Below are 21,505 nucleotides of genomic sequence, written 5' to 3'. Positions count from 1 at the left end.
ATGCTGAAAAAATAAAACAGAAGGAATGACGCAAGGAGCACCAGCCAAAATCTTGCCTAAGCAACCACATTGGCCTGGGTCAGCTCTGCTAGGATGACATTGTGGTTCTGGTTACACTTACACTTACTTACAATATTGGTAATAAACATTGTTAAATGGTTAAGTAATGCCTCCACTGATTATTAATTAACACCAGGGATACCTTCACTTGTGTAGTCAGTTCTATTTTAAATAATGATCAGCTGCCTGGCCACAGGGTTGTAGGACATGCTTCCACATGTTTGCTGCAATTCATTGTTTCTTTTAACAATGGATTTCTTCTTGACACTCTTCAATATTGGCCATATTTGTGGAGCACATGACTTGTGATAGTTGTCCTGTGGACAGATTCTCCCACCTGAGCTGTGGATTTCTACAGCTCCTCCAGAGTGACCATGGGCCTCTGGTCTGCTTCTCTGACCAGTTCTCTCCTTGCTCGATCTGTCAGTTTGGGTGTTCCATGGCCATGACTTGGTAGGTTTGCAGGTGTAGAATACTTTTTATATTTTTGGATGATGGATTCAACAGTGCTCCTTGGGATGCTCAAAGCTTGTGGTATGTTTTTATAACCTAACCCTGCTTTAAACTTTTCCACAACTTTATCTCTTATCTGTCTGGTGAATTTCTTGGTCTTCATAATGCTGTTTGTTCACTAGTGTTCTCTAACAAACCACTGAGGCCTTCAGAGAACAGGTGTATTTATACTGAGACTAAATTACACACAGCTGCACTCTATTAACGTATTAAGTTACTTCTGAATGCATTTGATTGCACTGAATTTTATTTAGGAGGTTTAGAGCTGAATACTTTTGCACATCACTCTTTCAGATTTTATTTGATACATTTTTGAAAACCATGAATCATTTTCATTCCACTCCACACGTATGCAAAACTTTGTGTTTGTCTCTCCCTTAAAATCTCAATAAAATACATTTAAATTTGTGGTTATAAGGTGAGAAATGTGGAAAAGTTCAAGGAGTATGAATACTTTTAAAAGCCACTGTATGTACCTTACACAACCCTGCCTTTGGCTGAAATGTTCACAAGCAGTAGGCGATGGAAACAGTGGTTACACTATTATCAGAGAGGTGCAAAGAGATCATTTATAGATTATAGCCTCAATAGGGAAGTAAGCTTATGAAGCTCACACTATAGGGGATGTGGGCATAGCAGTGCTGCATTCACACACTTTTGCTAAAAGTCACAAAAAAAACACAACTAAATTCACATCGCAACCAACCGACTAAATAAATTGTTTGTTAAACACTGAGGGTCAGTAGCCCAGACTAGGATACGGCCTAGTCTTGGGCTTAGATCAGATGCAGTACTCCTGGCCGTAGTTAGCCATTTTTAGGGATGTGCTAGCACATTTCCACCTACACTTTCCAGCCTTAGCATTTAAACTGCAGAGTGACACAGGCACACAAACACACAGGTATACACACTTCCTACAGAACAAGTTACACAATACTCACTGTAATGACTAATAACACTGGAAAGTATGGGTGCTTGGGATGCTTCAAATACTCAAACTTTTAAAATAGTTTCAAAGAAAACCCTCACCAGTTGCGCCAAAATAAAATCTTTGGTTTACATAATTCATACGTATAAAAATATCAAATAATCTCACGAGGTAATAAATTCTATGTATTTTTTTATTTGGCCTAATTTAAATTTTATAAAATGTGTGAAGCTGGCAGGGGTAAAGGACTACAGGCCAGTGGCTCTAACATCTGTGATCATGAAGACTTTTGAGAGGCTTGTACTATGGGTGTCCACAGTATGTCAGGCTGGATGGTGAGGCTGTGGTGACCAGCATTGGGGCCCCTCGGGGTACAGTTCTTTCTCCCTTTCTTTTTACCCTGTACACTGTCGACTTCACATATAGGTCTGGATTGTGGCACATCCAGAAATATTCAGATGATGCAGCAGTGGTGGCGTGTGTAAAGGGAGCAAATGACATAGAAAACAGGAGTCTTATTGCTGCTTTTACAGGTTAGTGTAGGGGAAATGGTCTCATCCTCAATACGTCAAAGACAGAGGACACCATTGTGGACTTCAGTAGACTGAAAACACTAGACAATTATGCAGTACTATTGTGATTGATGGGAATAATACTGTTTAGTGAGTCCCAGACATCCCAAGTTGCAAAAGTTGATTTCAGGGAGGTTATCCCCCCCCAGCCAAAAAAAGGAGAACAAAAAAACCTTGCACACACACCAAAGGATAACGAAACTTTACTTTTATTTTAATTAATTTTACTTTTTTTTTTTTTATTAAATTTAGAGTACTCAGAGGTGAAATGAGTTTTATATTTTTTCTTTTTGGAAGGCCCTGTCTCTGCTTTCCCTGCATCCGCCATGATCTGCTTTCTCTCACTCACTGAACAATTCCTGTCCGGGAGGGGGGAAAAACACTGCCCGCCCACACTAAAATCTGGTTGGCTGTCTCACAGACTCTTTGCAGAGAACAGGCCAATCAGAACCCTCTCTGCTTTCTCTCTCTCCTTCCCACTGTGTGCGCGTTTGTGTGCAGTTCCGGGAGATTATATGTGACTCGCGGGCATCAGGGAGTCACTACCGAAATGCGGGAGACTCCCGCAGCTCAAGAGTCCATCTTGATAATAAACTGGACTGGTTGGTGCACACAAATGCGGCATATAAAAAAGGACAGAGCAGACTCTACTTTCTCAGGAGGCTTAAATCTTTCAATGTATGTAAGGACTTCCTGCTGATTTCTTATCATTCTTTTGTAGCAAGTGCTGTGTTCTTTGGGGTTGGTTGTTGGTGAAACAGCATAACCTTGAGAGACCCTATCAGGCTTAATAAGCTGATCAGGAAGTGTGTGTCTGTGATGGGTGGGAGAGTGGATGATGTGGGGGAGATGGTGGAGAAAAGGTGTCTAATGCCGTCCGTCCTGAACAACTGCAGACATTTCCCCTGCATGGCTCTGCATCCTCTGCATGGCAGCTCAGAGAAGCAGACGAAGTGGCAGGCTCCTCACACTGCGGTGTAGAACTAAAAGGTTTAAAAGATCCTTCATTCCTGCTGGTATAAGACTGTATAATATCGTCTATTGGCGATGAGCTTTAAGACTGGGCCATTCTAACACATAAATATTCTTTAATCTAAACCAATCCACTGTAGCTCTGTCTGTGTGTTTAGGGTCATTGTCTTGCTGAAAGGCGACTCTTCTTTCCAGTCTCAAGTCTTTTGCAGCCTTCAACAGGTTTTCTTCTAGGGTTGCCTTGTATTTAGTTCCATCCATCTTCCCATCAACTCTGACTATCTTCCCTGTCCCTGATGAAAAAAAGCATTCACACAGCATGATGCTGCCACCACCATGTTTCACAGTGGGGATGGTGTATTCAAGGTCAGAAGTAGTGTTACTTTTCTGCCACATATAGCGGTTTGCTTTTAGGCCAGAAGTTAAATCATCCACATGCTTTCCCTCTCCGTATTCGATCTGTCAGTTTGTTAGAATTGCAGATGTAGAATACTTTTAAAACATTTTGGATAATAGATTGAACAGTGCTCAAAGCTTGGGACATGTTTTTATTACCCAACCCTGTTTTAAACTTCTCAGCACTTTTATCTCTGACCTGTCTGGTGAGTTCCTAGGTCTTCGGGAAGCTGTTTGTTCACTAGTGTGCCCTAACAAACCAATGTTGTGATTAACTGTAATTAATTGCACTTATTCTTCTTAATACGCAAGTTTTTAGAGAAGTATTAAAAAGTGGTGTCAGTTAAAATACTACTATATACTTGTATGTTTAAAGGGAGATAAAACCAACATGGGGCACTGGATTAAAAAATGCATGATAAATTCCATAGAGAATTTTTTTTTACTTTATTGTAAATATCTCAGCTTGGTTGTAAGGATTTCTAAATTTTAAGAACATGCATCACGAGGACTGAATGAGTCGCAGGTGTGGAGTTTTGGACCCATGTATGTAAATTCAATGTAGTAACATAAAAAATATTTTTGTTCATAAAGTATTAAAGTAAAAATAAAAATAATGATTAGTAGTAATCAAAAGTATTTAAAGAATACTTTGAATATTCAATCATAAAATAAATAGATAAAAAAATAGAACAAGAAAAAATCCAGCATTAAATCACATGGGAAATTAATGTGGGTAATTTTTGACCCATTAGAGGGGGTGTGCATATGTTGTGCATCAAAAGGGTTAACATAAAAAAAATGTTTTATTTTCGTTCCACTTCACAAGTGTTTGTCTTTGTGTTGGTCTGTCACTTAAAATCTTAAGAAAATACCTTTTAAAGTTTGTGGTTGTAACGTGACAAAATGTGAAAATGCTGTTAAATCACTTTATCAAATATTTTAGGTTAGAAGACAGACAGACACACTTCCTTAACTACATTTGTGAGTGAATGCTTTTGGGCCTTAAGATAGTTCTTGTGTTGGTGGGGTTAGGGAAGAACAGCTAAAAACAGAAGCTCTAAAACACTTCACCTACTGACTGCAGAACAAGGAAGTTTCATTACTAAATATATAGTACGCACTAGTTTGCTTGTGGTTGGTTGGTTGGTAGGCCATTGCAATATGCAGGAAACCAATAATGTGTCATGGAAATATTTCAAAAGTCATTTTGTCAGTATCATCAAACTCTTTAGAGCTACAATTGATTATGAGCTACTGTGGTATTTCATTTAAACCTCATTTACAGATTTAAAACTCCTTTAAAAAAAAAACTTTTACTCGAGTTTTTTACCGCACACAGTTTACCCGAATAAAACAGTTAATGGACAGCGTTTTGACTGCTATGCTGTAACAGTAAACTACGGACAGGACTGTCTGTGTTATCTTCTGCAGATAATGTTAAGTGCATCAGTCACTCCATGGAAGTGTATTTTAATTCACAGCATGAAAGATATTAGGCAACGCTCACTGCATGCCCAGCCCAGTTTTTCTGTATCTATTTTCACATTATGGTGATGCTGGGTTAAACTTAATGGACCTTGTTTAACATAAAAACAATAAATAAATCCAATAATAATGTATGTGATAGCATTTATTTGGAGAGAATGGTCGAAACAACTCTTATAAAAACACTACATTTAACTACTTTAAGTTACATCAGTTGCTGACACAGATGTGCAAGTACACACACACAGCTTAATAAGTCCCTCTAGCTGGTCTAGAGTGGTATAATGGTGTTGAGTACCAGAATGATGGTGCTCCTTCAACACTTTTGGGATGAGTTGGGGAGTTAAGGATGAGGTGGAGTGGTGATCATCAAACATCCTGATCTTACTAAGGCTCTTGTTGCTGAATGCAATCCAATCCTCACTGCAATGCTACTTAGTAGAAAGCCATCCCCGGACAGTAGACATAGTTACTCCAACAAAAGGACAAATTATTTTTAATACCCTTGAATTTGAATAAAGAATAATCAAAAGACAGTTTCCATCTCATTTACTTTATTGTTTTTGCTTTAAAGAAGATGGCATTGAGGCTGAAAAGGTTTTTAAAATAAAATAACAAGCAAAACATCAAATACATGATTAGCTCTGAACAATGCTTTTTTTGCATAAAGATTGCAGAGTTCCTGTTTAAATTATTATGTAAATAAAGAAAAAAATATAGCTTTTCCTCGTTATCATCACACAGTCAGATGCTTACAAATATTTTTACAATACACAAAGTGAAAAATTAGACTGCATGAACAAAACAGAAATGTTCCTGAATTTGATGTTTACAAATAAATAAAATATTGTGAAGCGTTTGTGTTTGTTTTCTCAAATAAGGACAATCAGTGTTACTAATTGCATATTTAATGTCATTTGTGTTGAAAATCCTGAAGATTATTGTTGAGCTTGTTGGTCTTATTGTGTTTTCGAGGATTCACAACAGAGAACAGATACATATTTACATATTACAGTATCCCCTTACCATCCCAGATGCCTCTACTGAATACATCCTTAATGTAAGATCAGTCATTTTATGGGTTACACTGTTAGTAATATCAAGTTGAATGAGTTTATTTATTTAGGACATGTACATACATTGTACATCTAGATAACTTATTCTAATTAATTTGACACAACCTCAGCAGAGGATGTTTATAAATAATAAATAATACATTTATTCAAAGCACTCTTGGGTAATGTCATAATTTCCTCTATGATGCTTTTTATGTATACTTGTCTGACAATGTGTATCTGAATATATTTTCTTGTATGACGCTGAGTTTGCTTCAGAAATCTACCTTTTGGATTGCATTCTGCTGTCTTGGCTAGGGTCCTAAATGAGATGATTTTGAAAACTGTAAAATAGTTCATGCTCAAAAGTGGGAAAGAAAATTGGCTCGGCACAGGACAATACAAAATGATATGTCGGCAAAACAAGGGGCATAACAGTCCACTTCACTTCTTATGGTGTAATATTTTATGCTGTTTGTCTTAGAATAGTCATAGTAGCATCTAAAATTTCTCTCTAAAATGTAAGAACACACCCATGTTTTCTGTCAAGGCCGTTTCCTTGAGTCTATAACTGACTTAACACTTTATATTGGCATTTCCTTACTATTGAGAGACCCTACATTTGAGACACCCTGTGTCCCCCTAAATATATATGAGCTTTCAGTTAGTGTTTTGTGCCATCAGGTCATAAGTGAACTAAAGAAGCATCTGTAAAAGGGAATAGAACAAAATTACCCCAAAATAAATAAATCAATCAAAAAATAGGTAGCTATTTTTAAACCAACAACCAACAAATCTGCTTTCTACTCAGTTAAAACAAACTGGAGAAACAACACCCAATCCCGTTATCCATTAATAATGCCTGCAGTGGAGTCGCACAAACCCAGAGACATTTAAACAATCACTTTAGGGCACAATCTAAGAGAATCATTGAATGCAATCTGAGCTGAGTGCATATTCTGGTACACGTACGGTAGGAAGTGAATGAGAAACCCTCTGGATTAGAGAAAACACATTCTGTCTGGAGATCCACAGTTGGAGATAGTGCTAGAACATCGAGATACACCACGTATCTCGTTCCCTGACGCTTCGGCTTGCTGAGGACACAGTGTTGAAGAGCCACTAGTGAAATACACTCTTAAAAATGAAGGTTCCTGATTTCTTTTCTTACCTTGGAGAGCTCTAGCAACACCATTTTGAATATTATGGACCTGGTATGGATTATGTGAGGGTTAAAAAGGTTCTTCTCAGGAGCTAAAATAGATGGTTTTGTAAAAAAAAAAAATCCATTAACTTACAGGTTCATCAATCCAAATCCAATGAAGACATTCTGGCACCTTCATTTTCAAGAGTGTAGATCTGGGCTGCAACCAATCAGCTTTCTTAAAAAGCTTTAAACTTAGAGTTTAAATATACCCTTTTGAACAAATATAAACAAACTCTTGTGAACATTGTCAGCCATCTTTAAACTTGATATGTTTTCTTTCATATTAGAACTTCAGCTGAGAAAGAGCTGATAAGGTTGCAGCCTTGAAATGAAGGGGAATACAGGTCATAAAAAGGTCAAACTGAAACAAAATAGCAGAGGGTATTCAAGGGTATGACTAAGGTAAATGTGGAGGAAACAAAACCTCTGATTCATGAAGGACATGGGCAAAAGAATTTAGACGGCCCTAGTGGCCACTGTATCCCTTTCAGACGAGGCTTCAGGGAAGGATCGCGATTCATTTGGCTTTGATCTCTGTGTAGTCACTGCCGTCATCCCCCCTCCCGAAACCTCCCTCGCGAGGGCGCCCTCGTACAAACTCCAGGGCAGCGTAGTTCAGCTCTTGCCTCTCCAAGCTTGCCATTGAGCCAACAGACTGGTAATCACTGTCGTCTCCCTGCGGAACAAGATAGAACAAGAGAACACGACTTAGAGTAAAATAGATCAACCGGTCAGATGTTTCAGAGTGTAGAGATAGCAGACAAAGAAGCAGGGTGTTAGTTAAGTATTAGCAAAGTTAAATAAAGCAAGCATGATAGATAGCATGTTAGCATAGGCAACAGGCAATCTCATTCAAGCTAAATTACAAATAAAATGCCTTAAACAAAGAAATAACTGGATTCTCAATGTGCTCTAATTTGCTCTCTGATTCATTCACTTGTATAGTAATTGTACGTCCAATTATTGATTTGTGAGCCCGTCTTAAGTGGCAGCCTTACCGTGCTCTCCTCTAGGATGGAATTAAACTTAGAGCCCAGCAGCTCAGTCTTAAGCTGTTAAGTTAGGAGGAAGAAAAAAGAGACAGAGAATGCAGAAAAGCAATGAAGGAGGAGAGAACAGTCAGGAAATGAAGCTTTGAAGCTAAGGCCACATTACAGCCCTCCATCATAAACCACCATCCACATTTTGCATGCAAATAAGAACTGAGTAAATAAAGATGTGTGTAGTGATGATCCTGTTTGGATGTTAAGACCCATTAAATGCTCCATCATAATAACTCGGCATAAAACATGGCTATATGCCTGACTAAATAAAACCAACTGCTGTTGCCGCTGTTTTCCATTTTTGATTGTTTAAATAGCAGATCTTAATCCAGCCATTTCTGAATTAGATTCGAATTGAAACACCACACAGGTCCTTTTATGTCCTGATGATATCATCTATCATCAATCATCTCTGTTGTTGCTATTAGAACAAACCTGTAGATTTTTTATCAGTACAGTAACAGTATATACTATAGTATTATTAGTAAATAGAATTACAGTGTCCTTTCACTTAAGGTGAGATAAGGTGGTTGGTTTGAAGCAATAGATAACACAGCTATTATGCCACGCTACACCAATAACAGAATTCTAACACTACAGTGGCCTCTTATACACTCTCTAATACAAGTAATCTTGTTAGTCACTCTGGATAAGAGATCAACTTAATGTAAAAGCCAAAAAGGAGTTGGAGCACATCCCCTTCCACTATACAGTACATGTGAGTAGAATTGTTTAAATAAATAGTATTGATCGGTGGAAAATGATTATCTTTTCGCAATGATTGCATAGCATCTAACGACCCCAAGACATCAGCAAAAACCACTCTAAACAACTGTATATTAAAAATATATGTATATAATTATTGTAAATATATATATATATATAATTATAAATCATTCATCATCATCAGCGTCATTATATCTCACCACTTTTTTCCTGAGACTTTGTTTGTCCTTCTTGACTGCGCTGTAGAACATGGAGGGATTCTCCACTCTAGATCCCACGTCCTGCCCAGGGTTGCCATTCTCTCTGGAGGGTGGAGTCAGAGGATCAGACTCTGTCTCACACGGAATGACGGGCTATTTTTGACTAGCTCAGGGCAACACTGTAAGCCTGGGCATCCATTTTAACAAAAAGGGGATCGCTTTTGCCTCCCAAACAAAAAGGCTCTTGGCAATATATATTATATACATTAAATTTCTCGAATGGAACTGTGTGTTAATTCTACTGGGAATTAACAAAGACAAAAATAAAATAGTGGTTGGAGGTTTGCTGAAACACTTGAGGTTAAGTGCCTTTGCTTTGCGTAGCTTAGCGGTTGGAGGCTAGAAAGCAATGGAGGGGCAATAGAGCCTGTCTTGTTAGTCTGGTCATCTGGAATCCACATCATGGCCAACAATGTCATTTGGTTTGCCTATATTGTTGCACATGTTACCATCTTACCATAGGATCCAATTGTTTCATCTGTGAATGGGTTATGGCTTAAATAGCAAATTCCAGAAGAAACACATTTGAGAATGGATGACTAGGCTTGGGTGTTTCCTTGTTTTACCCCTTTCCCCAGCTCTGTCCCATGGATTTCATAGGTTACTCACTTTTTGTTGTTTTGGCCCACATATCGCACAGCTGCAACGATAAAAGCGATGACTGCCACTCCGCCGATGGTCCCCACTATCACAGCCATCATGTACTTTTCTGAAAAATAAAATGAACTTTCTTGAATTAGAGATATGTCAGTGTCTTATTGCACAGCAATGCTCAGACTCTGATAATTAAAGTTTGTCTGAAGCAATGGTAGAATAAATATTTTGTGCATTATCAACACTACACAGATGAGTACATTAAGTTACTTAAAACTATGTATACATTGTCGTGATTCTTCTTTCCTTGTAACAACATTATATTTGTTTTTTCACTTTTGAAGGGTAAACCAATAAAATGATCTAAAATGGCTTGGAACAAAAATGGCTTGGAGTGAAAATATCCTATTGTTACTTTTTATATAAAAAGCCACTATTTATATACAGTATCTCACTAATGCTACTCCACTGAAGTGTAGACTTATACCAGAGTTTAGCCGCTTACCACTATTTCCCCATTCAGAGGGGAGTATTATCAGCCTGAGTGTCAGTGCTATAACATGTAATATTGGCACTGCTGTGCTGTGGTCGAGGCTCGAGTGTATTATTGCAATTATACCACAGTTCTATTATCACTGTTTATAGCGTGTGGGCAACTACATAATGATGCATTGCATGCTGGGTAGCACCAGTCAAGTGCAAGATAACTTACCTTGATAAGCTAAACAAAGAAGCAAAGGAGCTTTACCCTAAGAAAATTGCGTGAATTAATGGGCTTGAGCTTGGCCTTTTGCTAAGTGTGGTGTAATATAAGTTATAACTAGCTAACCCAGATTAAATTTATAATAATTTATATATAACTTGCTAACCTAACTTTAATTTATAAGTTATACATAACTAACCAACCTAGCTTTAATGTATAAGTTATAACTAGCTAACCTACATATAATTTATGTTATAACTAGCTAACCTAGCTTTAATTGATAAGTTATAACTAGCTAACCTAGCTTTAATTGATAAGTTATAACTAGCTAACCTAGCTTTTATTTATAATTTATAACTAGCTAACCTAGCTTTAGGTTAACTAGTTAGCTAACCTAGCTTTAATTGATAAGTTATAACTAGCTAACCTAGCTTTAATTGATAAGTTATAACTAGCTAACCTAGCTTTAGGTTAACTAGTTAGCTAACCTAGCTTTAATTGATAAGTTATAACTAGCTAACCTAGCTTTAATTGATAAGTTATAACTAGCTAACCTAGCTTTAATTGATAAATTATAACTAGCTAACCTAGCTTTTATTTATAATTTATAACTAGCTAACCTAGCTTTAGGTTAACTAGTTAGCTAACCTAGCTTTAATTGATAAGTTATAACTAGCTAACCTAGCTTTAATTGATAAATTATAACTAGCTAACCTAGCTTTTATTTATAGGTTATAACTAGCTAACCTAGCTTTAATGTATAAGTTATAACTAGCTAACCTAGCTTTTATTTATAAGTTATAACTAGCTAACCTAGCTTTAATTTATAGGTTATAACTAGCTAACCTAGCTTTAAGTTAAATAGATAACCTAGCTTTAATTTATAAGTTATAACTAGCTAACCTAGCTTTAATGTATAAGTTATAACTAGCTAACCTAGCTTTAATGTATAAGTTATAACTAGCTAACCTAGCTTTAATGTATAAGTTATAACTAGCTAACCTAGCTTTTATTTATAAGTTATAACTAGCTAACCTAGCTTTTATTTATAAGTTATAACTAGCTAACCTTGCTTTAATTTATAGGTTATAACTAGCTAACCTAACTTTAAGTTAAATAGATAACTTTGCTTTAATTTATAAGTTATAACTAGCTAACCTAGCTTTAATTTATAAGTTTTGACTAGCTAACCTAGCTTTAATTTATAAGTTATAACTAGCTAACCTAGCTTTTATTTATAAGTTATAACTAGCTAACCTAGCTTTTATTTATAAGTTATAAATAGCTAACCTTGCTTTAATTTATAGGTTATAACTAGCTAACCTAACTTTAAGTTAAATAGATAACTTTGCTTTAATTTATAAGTTATAACTAGCTAACCTAGCTTTAATTTATAAGTTTTGACTAGCTAACCTAGCTTTAATTTATAAGTTATAACTAGCTAACCTAGCTTTAATTTATAAGTCATAAATAGCTAACCTAGCTTTAATTTATAGGTTATAACTAGCTAACCTAGCTTTTATTTATAAGTTATAAATAGCTAACCTAGCTTTTATTTATAGGTTATAACTAGCTAACCTAGCTTTTATTTATAAGTTATAAATAGCTAACCTAGCTTTAATTTATAAGTTTTAACTAGCTAACCTAGCTTTAATTTATACGTTTTAACTAGCTAACCTAGCTTTAATGTATAAATTATAACTAGCTAACCTAGATATAATTTATGTTATGACTAGCTAACCTAGCTTTAATTTATAAGTTATAAATAGCTAACCTAGCTTTTATTTATAGGTTATAACTAGCTAACCTAGGTTTAATTTATAGGTTATAGCTTTAATGTATAAGGTATAACTAGCTAACCTAGCTTTAATTTATAGGTTATAACTAGCTAACCTTGCTTTAATTTATAGGTCATAACTAGCTAACCTAGCTTTAAGTTAAATAGATAACCTAGCTTTAATTTATAAGTTATAAATAGCTAACCTAGCTTTTATTTATAAGTTATAACTAGCTAACCTAGCTTTAATTTATAGGTTATAACTAGCTAACCTAGCTTTAAGTTAAATAGATAACCTAGCTTTAATTCATAAGTTATAACTAGCTAACCTAGCTTTTATTTATAAGTTTTGACTAGCTAACCTAGCTTTAATTTATAAGTTATAAATAGCTAACCTAGCTTTAATTTATAAGTTATAAATAGCTAACCTAGCTTTAATTTATAAGTTATAAATAGCTAACCTAGCTTTTATTTATAGGTTATAACTAGCTAACCTAGCTTTAATGTATAAGTTATAACTAGCTAACCTAACTTTAATATATAAGTTATAAATAGCTAACCTAGCTTTTATTTATAGGTTATAACTAGCTAACCTAGCTTTAATTTATAAGTTATAACTAGCTAACCTAGCTTTAATTTATAAGTTTTAACTAGCTAACCTAGATATAATTTATGTTATGACTAGCTAACCTAGCTTTAATTTATAAGTTATAAATAGCTAACCTAGCTTTTATTTATAGGTTATAACTAGCTAACCTAGCTTTAATGTATAAGTTATAACTAGCTAACCTAGGTTTAATTTATAGGTTATAGCTTTAATGTATAAGGTATAACTAGCTAACCTAGCTTTAAGTTAAATAGATAACCTAGCTTTAATTTATAAGTTATAACTAGCTAACCTAGCTTTTACTTATAAATTTTGACTAGCTAACCTAGCTTTTATTTATAGGTTATGACTAGCTAACCTAGCTTTAAGTTAAATATATAACCTAGCTTTAATTTATAAGTTTTGACTAGCTAACCTAGCTTTTATTTTTAAGTTATAACAAGCTAACCTAGCTTTAATTTATAAGTTTTGACTAGCTAACCTAGCTTTAAATTAACTAGTTAGCTAACCTAGCTTTAATGTATAAGTTATAACTAGCTAACCTAGCTTTTATTTATAATTTATAACTAGCTAACCTAGCTTTAGGTTAACTAGTTAGCTAACCTAGCTTTAATTTATAAGTTATAACTAGCTAACCTAGCTTTAATTTATAAGTTATAACTAGCTAACCTAGCTTTAATTTATAAGTTATAACTAGCTAACCTAGCTTTAATTTATAAGTTATAACTAGCTAACCTAGCTTTAATTTATAAGTTATAACTAGCTAACCTAGCTTTAATTTATAAGTTTTAACTAGCTAACCTAGCTTTAATTTATAAGTTATAACTAGCTAACCTAGCTTTAATTTATAAGTTTTAACTAGCTAACCTAGCTTTAATGGATAAATTATAACTAGCTAACCTAGCTTTAATGGATAAATTATAACTAGCTAACCTAGATATAATTTATGTTATGACTAGCTAACCTAGCTTTAATTTATAAGTTATAAATAGCTAACCTAGCTTTTATTTATAGGTTATAACTAGCTAACCTAGCTTTAATGTATAAGTTATAACTAGCTAACCTAGGTTTAATTTATAGGTTATAGCTTTAATGTATAAGGTATAACTAGCTAACCTTGCTTTAATTTATAGGTTATAACTAGCTAACCTAGCTTTTATTTATAAGTTTTGACTAGCTAACCTAGCTTTAAGTTAAATATATAACCTAGCTTTAATTTATAAGTTTTGACTAGCTAACCTAGCTTTTATTTTTAAGTTATAACAAGCTAACCTACCTTTAATTTAGTTTATAACTAGATAACCTTGCTTTAAATTAACTAGTTAGCTAACCTAGCTTTAATGTATAAGTTATAACTAGCTAACCTTGCTTTAATTTATAGGTTATAACTAGCCAACCTAGACAAAACACTACTATGAAATGTTTCTGGTGATTAGTGTAAAACAGTAAGGCTATTATTTTTGTGTTTTATTATTGTCTTTTACTTAGACCACACTGAGTAATGTTTTTTTAATGTTGTTGACCTGTTATTCCCCATGCTTCCAAGCTGGTAAGCTAAAAAACGCACTCCATTTGCAAAAGGTTTCCCTCTCCGGGCGTGAGAGCAATTGTGGCTCTTGATAACACAGCAAGCATTTACTATTTCAGTGTTGTACATTAAATGTGGAAATCTAAGCTTAATGTAAATAAACGTTAGAACTATAATCACCCAAATAAACGGTTTTCATGAGAGAAATTTGTGTAGATTAAAGTCCAGTGCTGGTTTGACAGCGGCAAGACCTGTGGAATTACAAGGGTCCCCCTCTTTTGACCACCTTACATTCAGCTTAAAATACCCTATATTAACTGAAAAATATGTACACTTAAGCTTTTATTTTAATAATAACAACTTAACCTGATATTGGTGGCTGATAATGCATGTAATAATGCGTTATTTTTAAATTGCTGGGTTTATTTATGGGACTGCGTCTTTTCCCGCGCCAGCTATTGGAGAAATGGCGTTTCTGCCCTGTGCCTATGGGATCCAGCTCCTCCCAGTGGTGTATAATGACATTCCATTTGATTTGTAAGCACTGCAGCACTGCTAGGTTATCTGTTTGTGGCGGAGTAATTCATGGAGAGATTCGGTTGCATTACCAGCTAATACTGTCACTCGCTTCTCATCACTTTGCAGGGTCGAAACTACCTGTGGTATAATTTGCCTTATAATCTGGTGCCTTATGTATAAACATAGACCAGAAAATAGACTTTTATTGAAAGTGCACCTTGTAATACGGTACAGCTTTTAGTGCGAAAAATATGGTATTGCCTAGTTTTAAACTGTGTTGAGTTATTGAGTACACTGACTACTTTACTTTGTATCAAAGTGTCATTTCTTTAGTGTTGTCTCTTAAAAAGATAATATTTACAAATTTTCTGCACATTACAGTTTTGAGAGTAAATCAGCCACGTCTTTTGCACTACTACTAATCAACACTATTGGATGATTACAAACGACTTACATTAACAACAGGGTTGCAACCTTCCCTCCCATTATAAGGCCAATACTTGATCATGACACCACTACAAAGCCCACAGCTGTATTTTTTAACCACTGATGAGATGTTTCCATTAAATAAACATCACATTTTCTCAAAAAAAAAATGATCTCTGTAGACACTGGAACCAAATTTCTATTCATTTATTTATCATAAGACCTTAGGGCTGGTAAATGGACTCACTCTCTTGCTGCAGCTCCAGCCGGATGGTCTCTGTGCCGTATATGTTGGTGATGCTGCAGTGCACATGTACAGCTGTGCCTCCATTGTTCCCCCTCTCCCCCTTTTCCCTTAGTTTGATCATGCCAGTTGATGTGTAGCCATCTGAATGTGTGTAATAGTTGAAACGGCCATTGGTCTCATTAATAGTTATATTGAGGTCTGGCAGGTAAAACTCAATGGAGGGCTCAGGGTTCCCTGAGGCTATGCAGACACACTGAACACCTTCTCGCACTATGGTGCACTTGGAATCTTCCAGGAGAATGGGGGCAACTGCAGAGACAAGAAATGAGAATGAGACTGTTAAAAACAATAGATATTTCACTACAGTGTGTTTGGCTTCTTAAGGCCAATTTGTGTTTCTGATTAGGATCGGAACTCAATGCAAATTCTACATAGGCTGCACAAGTGCCCTACACCGTAAGGGTTTATATTTGTCTTATCTGGCTGATGATACACATGGTGGAAAAAATGCAGATAGATTTGGTTCATCATTATGAATATAATTTCTGAAAGAGTCTGAAAGCTCTGCATCTTTTTTGTTATTTCAGCCATTTCTCATTTTCTGCAAATAAATGCGCTAAATGACAATATTTTTATTTGGAATTTGGGAGAAATGTTGTCTGTAGTTCATAGAATAAAACAACAATGTTCATACTACTCAAACATCTACCTATAAATAGCAAAATCAGATAAACTGATTCAGAAACTAAAGTGGTCTCTTAATTTTTTCCAGAGCTGTAATTACAGTATCATTTTTGCAGTGGATGCAAGCACATTTTGCTGATTTGAAATGGCATCAGTTTGTAATTATTGGGGAGGAGAAAAGAGATAGGGCAATTCAGGAGACTACCCAGCTAATAATGTTTGGTTAAAAGAATGTTTTCTGTGAAGTTGTCTGAATGTTCTAAATGTTGCCACGTCACGCGTGCCAATTTTTTCATTTTCATTTGCGGGAATGCTACTTTTAATGGCTCCATAATGTTATTGAGTTTTACCAATATTTGTCTAGCCAGGAACGTTATATGAAAAAGATTTTAATAACGATGTGACGCAAACTATTACTATGTACATGTTTTTAGAACATTCCTGGAAAATTATTTTTTGTATCATTACAGGTTAACCTTTCTGGAATCCTTTTAAAATGTTGATATGCCTTCCATAAAATTTTAGCATTAGCTTCTGAATCAGATATATATATATATATTTTTTTTACACGAATTTTGGATAAACAGGGTTAAACTTTTAATAATTAGTTTCATGAAATGTTCAAGTACAATATATTTTTGGGAGATGTGAATGGTGTAAAGGCTGTGAGTAGGCGATGGCTATATTTCCAACACAGCATAAATTGGCCCTTAGGGTAAGTTTATCTAAAGCCCTATCCGGACGGGATTAGTTTCTCTTTTATGGAGGGTCCTCTGTAATTATTATTATATTCCCTCCAGGAACGACCATGTATGTGTTTTTCCCATACGTCCTCTGAGAAAATTACAGGCTGAATTACCTGCTGTTTTTCGCTGAACGTCGTCCGGTAATTTTAGTCCTGTCCGGACGCACATCTCTAAGTTTTATCACCTCGCGTTTAATAAAATAGCTATTTGTACACTGCCACACACCGTAATTACACTTTGGGTGCGTGTTTCCATGGAGATCCGCGTAAACACAACAGTGGATGGAAATGGAGGAGCTACTGAACATGATGACGTGACCGAGAAAGCCAAAAAAACTAACTGGTCATTCTGTTTTTTCAATTGCAGTCCGGATGCAAGAGTTTTATCACTGAGTAGAAGGGTAAAATATTTTTCACAGACGTTCCCCTGAGAAACTAATCCCGCCCGGATAGGGCTTAAGAATAAAGCTTTGTATGAAGATTTGTATCCCCTTATTTTCCAACAAATTTCAGTGAAAAGTAGTTACTTTTAACAAATTCAGCACAATAGGAATGGCTCAATAAATTGACTGTTTAGTTATCTCACACTCCACAGTGATGTTCAGAGAGCTGCTGGCACGTCCATGCTCATTCTCAGCAAGGCATCGGTAAGTGCCGTCCACCTGTGGCGTGATCTCCAACAGTTCCAGAACGTTCACCTCCTCAGCTGTGATGGTTCCAACCAATTCCCCATCCTTTAGCCAGGTGAGTGTTGGAGCAGGATTGCCCTGAGTGCTGCAATGGAGAGCTATTGTGGAGCCCTCCTGTACCGTCAGTGACTCATTCACCAGCGGTTCTCTGGGGGGATCTGTAGGCACCAAACACCAACCAAACACAAGAAATAAAGGTGAGGGAGTCATCACAAAGAGTATTTACAGCATATATAGAACTACACTGAGATTATGAATGAATTGGTCAATCTCAATGATGGCTGGATAAAAAATATATCAAGTAGAACCTACAAACTCACATCTCACAGCTAAATACATGGAAGTGTTCATGGCCCCATAGCCGTTGTCTCCTACACAGGTGTATACACCCTCCTGTTCAGGAGTCAGGGATTCCAAGAAAAGGGAAGCATTTGAGGCTGTTTCCGACATCAGCTCCTCATCTCCAAAGTGCCAGGAAATCCGTGGTGCAGGGTTGCTGTCCACATCGCAGTGCAGTGTCACTGAACTTCCCTCCATTACCTCCTGAGATACATTTACCCACACTGTGCGAGGGGCATCTACAGACACAAAGAGAGAATAAAAATAACAAGATAATATGTTTATGTTTTTTTTTTATTATTTAAAAGTGGCCCAGCATATTCTTATGCTTTATCCAAAATAATAAGCCTCTAAGATGCTCACATGAAGTTCACATGGGTGGAATTTAGACTAGGTAGGTTCCAGGTGGGCATGAGCTCTGACTGGGTTTATTCATGTGCTGTTTCTAGGACCTGTTCCTATTGGGCATCTCGAATGGGCCTCATCAATACAGCGCACCTCAATCTCACACGGGTCCCATCTAGGCCCCATGTGTAGTGTACACCCCCCAACCCCAAACAAACTGCACTGCCAAAAATCCATTGGCAAAAACTAGAAAAAAATACAGCCCTGAAACAAAATAAGAGACCGATTTAAAAATGATGAGTTTCTTTGATTTTACCAAATTGAAAGCCTCGGGAATATAATCAAGAGGAAAAGGGATGATCACAAACCATCAAATTAAGCTGAACTTCTTGAATATTTGCACCAGGAGTGGCATAAAGTTATCCAAAAGCAGTGTGTAAGACTGGTGGAGGAGAACATGCCAAGATGCATGAGAATTGTGAATAAAAACCAGGGTTATTGCACCAAATATTGATTTCTGAACTTCTAAATCTCTATATATCAATATTAAATAGTTTTCTATGAAAAATGTAAGGTCTGAAAGCTCTGCATCTTTTTTTGTTATTTCTCATTTTCTGAACATAAATGGCAATTTGTTTTTTTTTTTTAATTTGGGATAAATGTTGTCCGTAGTTTAATTTGACTCAATACATAGCAAATTCAGAAAAGGTATTTTAAATTAAATAAGCAATCTTGAAGTCTCTTATCTTAAATGTGTGAAATGAGACTTACATCAAGTGAAAGTCACTGTTTTTTAGCTCAACTTTGAGAAATAAAATTGAGAAAATAAAAAATAAAGATTCTAAAATAACTTGACTGTGACTTTTTGTGCTTTTTTTATTTCAAATTACTTAAAATAAGGTGGAAATTCTAAGCTAGACTGATTAAGATCATTATCCCGTAAATAAAAAAATAATCTTACACTTACAAAGCTTAGTAAAACAAAATATCTTGCCTTTAAATATTTTCACTTGCTAAGATTTTGTCTTTCGCACTGTGGGCTTCCCATACAGGCCCCATGTATAGTGCCCTGTTTCTTTCCTAATCACAGACTAGCAGAATATAGCATTAGCCTTCTTCCACAATTCATAGCCTCAAAATTTGCCAAGTTCCCTAAACATGCTTGACTAAGAATACTAATGAGTTAACCATGTGATTATGCAGATGTACTGATGATTGAACTAGCATGCACACATTCGAAATCTATGCCATCCAGTCCAATCCCCTGGGAAATGGGCCAACTGGATTGGAACTCCGGGACCCAGGCAGAATGCAGATGGTATTTTGTCCCAGACACAGGACCAACTGCAATGGCAGAGAAGTTGTGCTTTACTTTCTCACTGTTCTAGTAATGTGAGGTTTAGTCCTGCTACTGGAGAGCTATTTATTGTATTGTAGGTTACACCTTCGTCCCATATCTAACACACATTTAAGTGATGAAGCATTCCTGGTGGCAGGAATTAGATACATCATGTGGGACTGATTGATTGATTGATTGATTGATTGATTAATTAATTTATTAATTGATTGATTGATTTGTCGTTGCTAAAGTCAGCTAGAAGGTAGCTCTCCATACGCAGGTTTAAATTCAAAACAACTGGAAATGCTTTTTTATTAACAGCAGTAAATTCATTTACTTTTTTAAGTGTCTCCTGTATTTTTAAAAGAGTGTATAATATTGGTTTGGCTTCTCTGTGATATTATTTTTAGCTTCATGAGATGTTTGAAAAACTGCCAGTGACAAAAATTTGGCTGATATATTTCTCTTAACAGATGAGCCAGTTGGAAGGATCATCGGCTGATCCCTGTTCACATATTTACTACAAGAATCTGAATTTTTTGGCTGTATCCAATCAGTTCTTCTACATTATTTACCAGAACCAGATCAAGTTCATGCTGATAAGTGTCTGTAATCTGAGCAAACCTTTTGCAGAAATATCATGCATGCACAATATATGTTTACTCTTATGCACTTAGCCATGCTGATGTGTTGTTTCGATTTCTCCCTGCCAAAATTTGATTATGTTTAAGATTTATTCTGTTGCAATATTCATAGTTATACATACACAAAAGGAATCATGTAATAATATTTTATGCCCATACTGCTGTGGGACACACAAATGGGAGTCAGATTCTATCTGAGAGTCAAAATGTGGCACAACACTAGTGCAATTTAAAGACCCAAAAAATCCAATTTTCACTTTATGCCCATGATTTAAATATGTGTCTGATGTAGGACCACTTTTTAAAGTGACTGATTGGATTGGATTTGTACTTCTGTATGATTCAGATCTTTGTCACATTAAGGCAAAAATTCGGATTTAAGTCACTTCAGCTGGTAATATAAACATAGCCTTAGATAACTCACACTTGATGTCCAGGGAGATCAGACGCTCATAGACGAAACTGGTGTTAGGGAAATGAACCCTGCAGCCCAGCAGCTGGCCGTTATGTATAGGTCGTGGTGTGAAGGTGAGTGTGCTGGCCAGTACTGCCGTGTTGCTCTCCTCGACGTAGTCTGAGGTGAAGAGAGGTTCAGGCAGGTAGTCGGTGTACATCCAGTGGATCTCTGGGCTCATGTCTGGACAGTTGTCTGGTGCATAGCATGTCAGGTCCAAGCTCTCGTCACTGACTATCTCTGCTGGGACATCAATGTTGGGCTGATCTAAGAAAGAAGCAGAGGTCTCAGATGCTAATGTGATTTGCTTACAATATTTCAAGCAATAATTCAAAGGCATTCCTTTACCAGACTCCCAAAACATTATGTGATATGGCAAAATCACTATGTTCCAAAAAGCATTGCGGTTGTAAATTGTTACATCTAGAATGTACTTTATGGCAGTATGGTCTATTGCAGATGATTTGAACTGATGCAGTTGAGTTTAAAGTGGGCTGCAACGATCAGTCGATACAATCAACAATGTAGATTAATAAAATTCTCGACTACAAATTTCATTGTCGACTAATCGTTAATTTGTAACAGTATCGTGTTACACAAAGTGTTGAGGACAGAACCGCAATGGGAGATGTGTAAATGGATCAC

General features: G+C 35.9%; 1 protein-coding gene across 5 annotated transcripts in view; it reads right to left on the bottom strand.

Moving 5' to 3' along the window:
• Window positions 1-5,466: 5,466 nt before the first annotated feature.
• mag (myelin associated glycoprotein) overlaps window positions 5,467-21,505 on the bottom strand; it is a 38,311-nt gene continuing 22,272 nt past the window's right edge. For 3 of the 5 annotated variants that reach the window (XM_022685032.2, XM_049467170.1, XM_022684998.2), the window contains exons 6-13: window positions 20,831-21,127; window positions 18,060-18,317; window positions 17,637-17,897; window positions 15,622-15,930; window positions 9,830-9,929; window positions 9,161-9,263; window positions 8,190-8,243; window positions 5,467-7,867 (exon numbers count right to left, since the gene is read on the bottom strand). In XM_022685032.2, the coding sequence (XP_022540753.1) occupies window positions 7,709-7,867; window positions 8,190-8,243; window positions 9,161-9,263; window positions 9,830-9,929; window positions 15,622-15,930; window positions 17,637-17,897; window positions 18,060-18,317; window positions 20,831-21,127 (1,541 nt within the window). In that variant the 3' untranslated portion in view covers window positions 5,467-7,708. The remainder of the gene's footprint in view (window positions 7,868-8,189; window positions 8,244-9,160; window positions 9,264-9,829; window positions 9,930-15,621; window positions 15,931-17,636; window positions 17,898-18,059; window positions 18,318-20,830; window positions 21,128-21,505) is intronic. The other 2 variants (XM_022685105.2, XM_022685167.2) reach the window with 2 other exon arrangements.

Source organism: Astyanax mexicanus, chromosome 18 (assembly GCF_023375975.1).
Source record: "Astyanax mexicanus isolate ESR-SI-001 chromosome 18, AstMex3_surface, whole genome shotgun sequence".
In the NCBI taxonomy this organism is placed as follows: domain Eukaryota; kingdom Metazoa; phylum Chordata; class Actinopteri; order Characiformes; family Acestrorhamphidae; genus Astyanax; species Astyanax mexicanus.
Note: the sequence above shows the minus strand (reverse complement) of the source record. Positions and strands in the feature narration are given on the sequence as shown.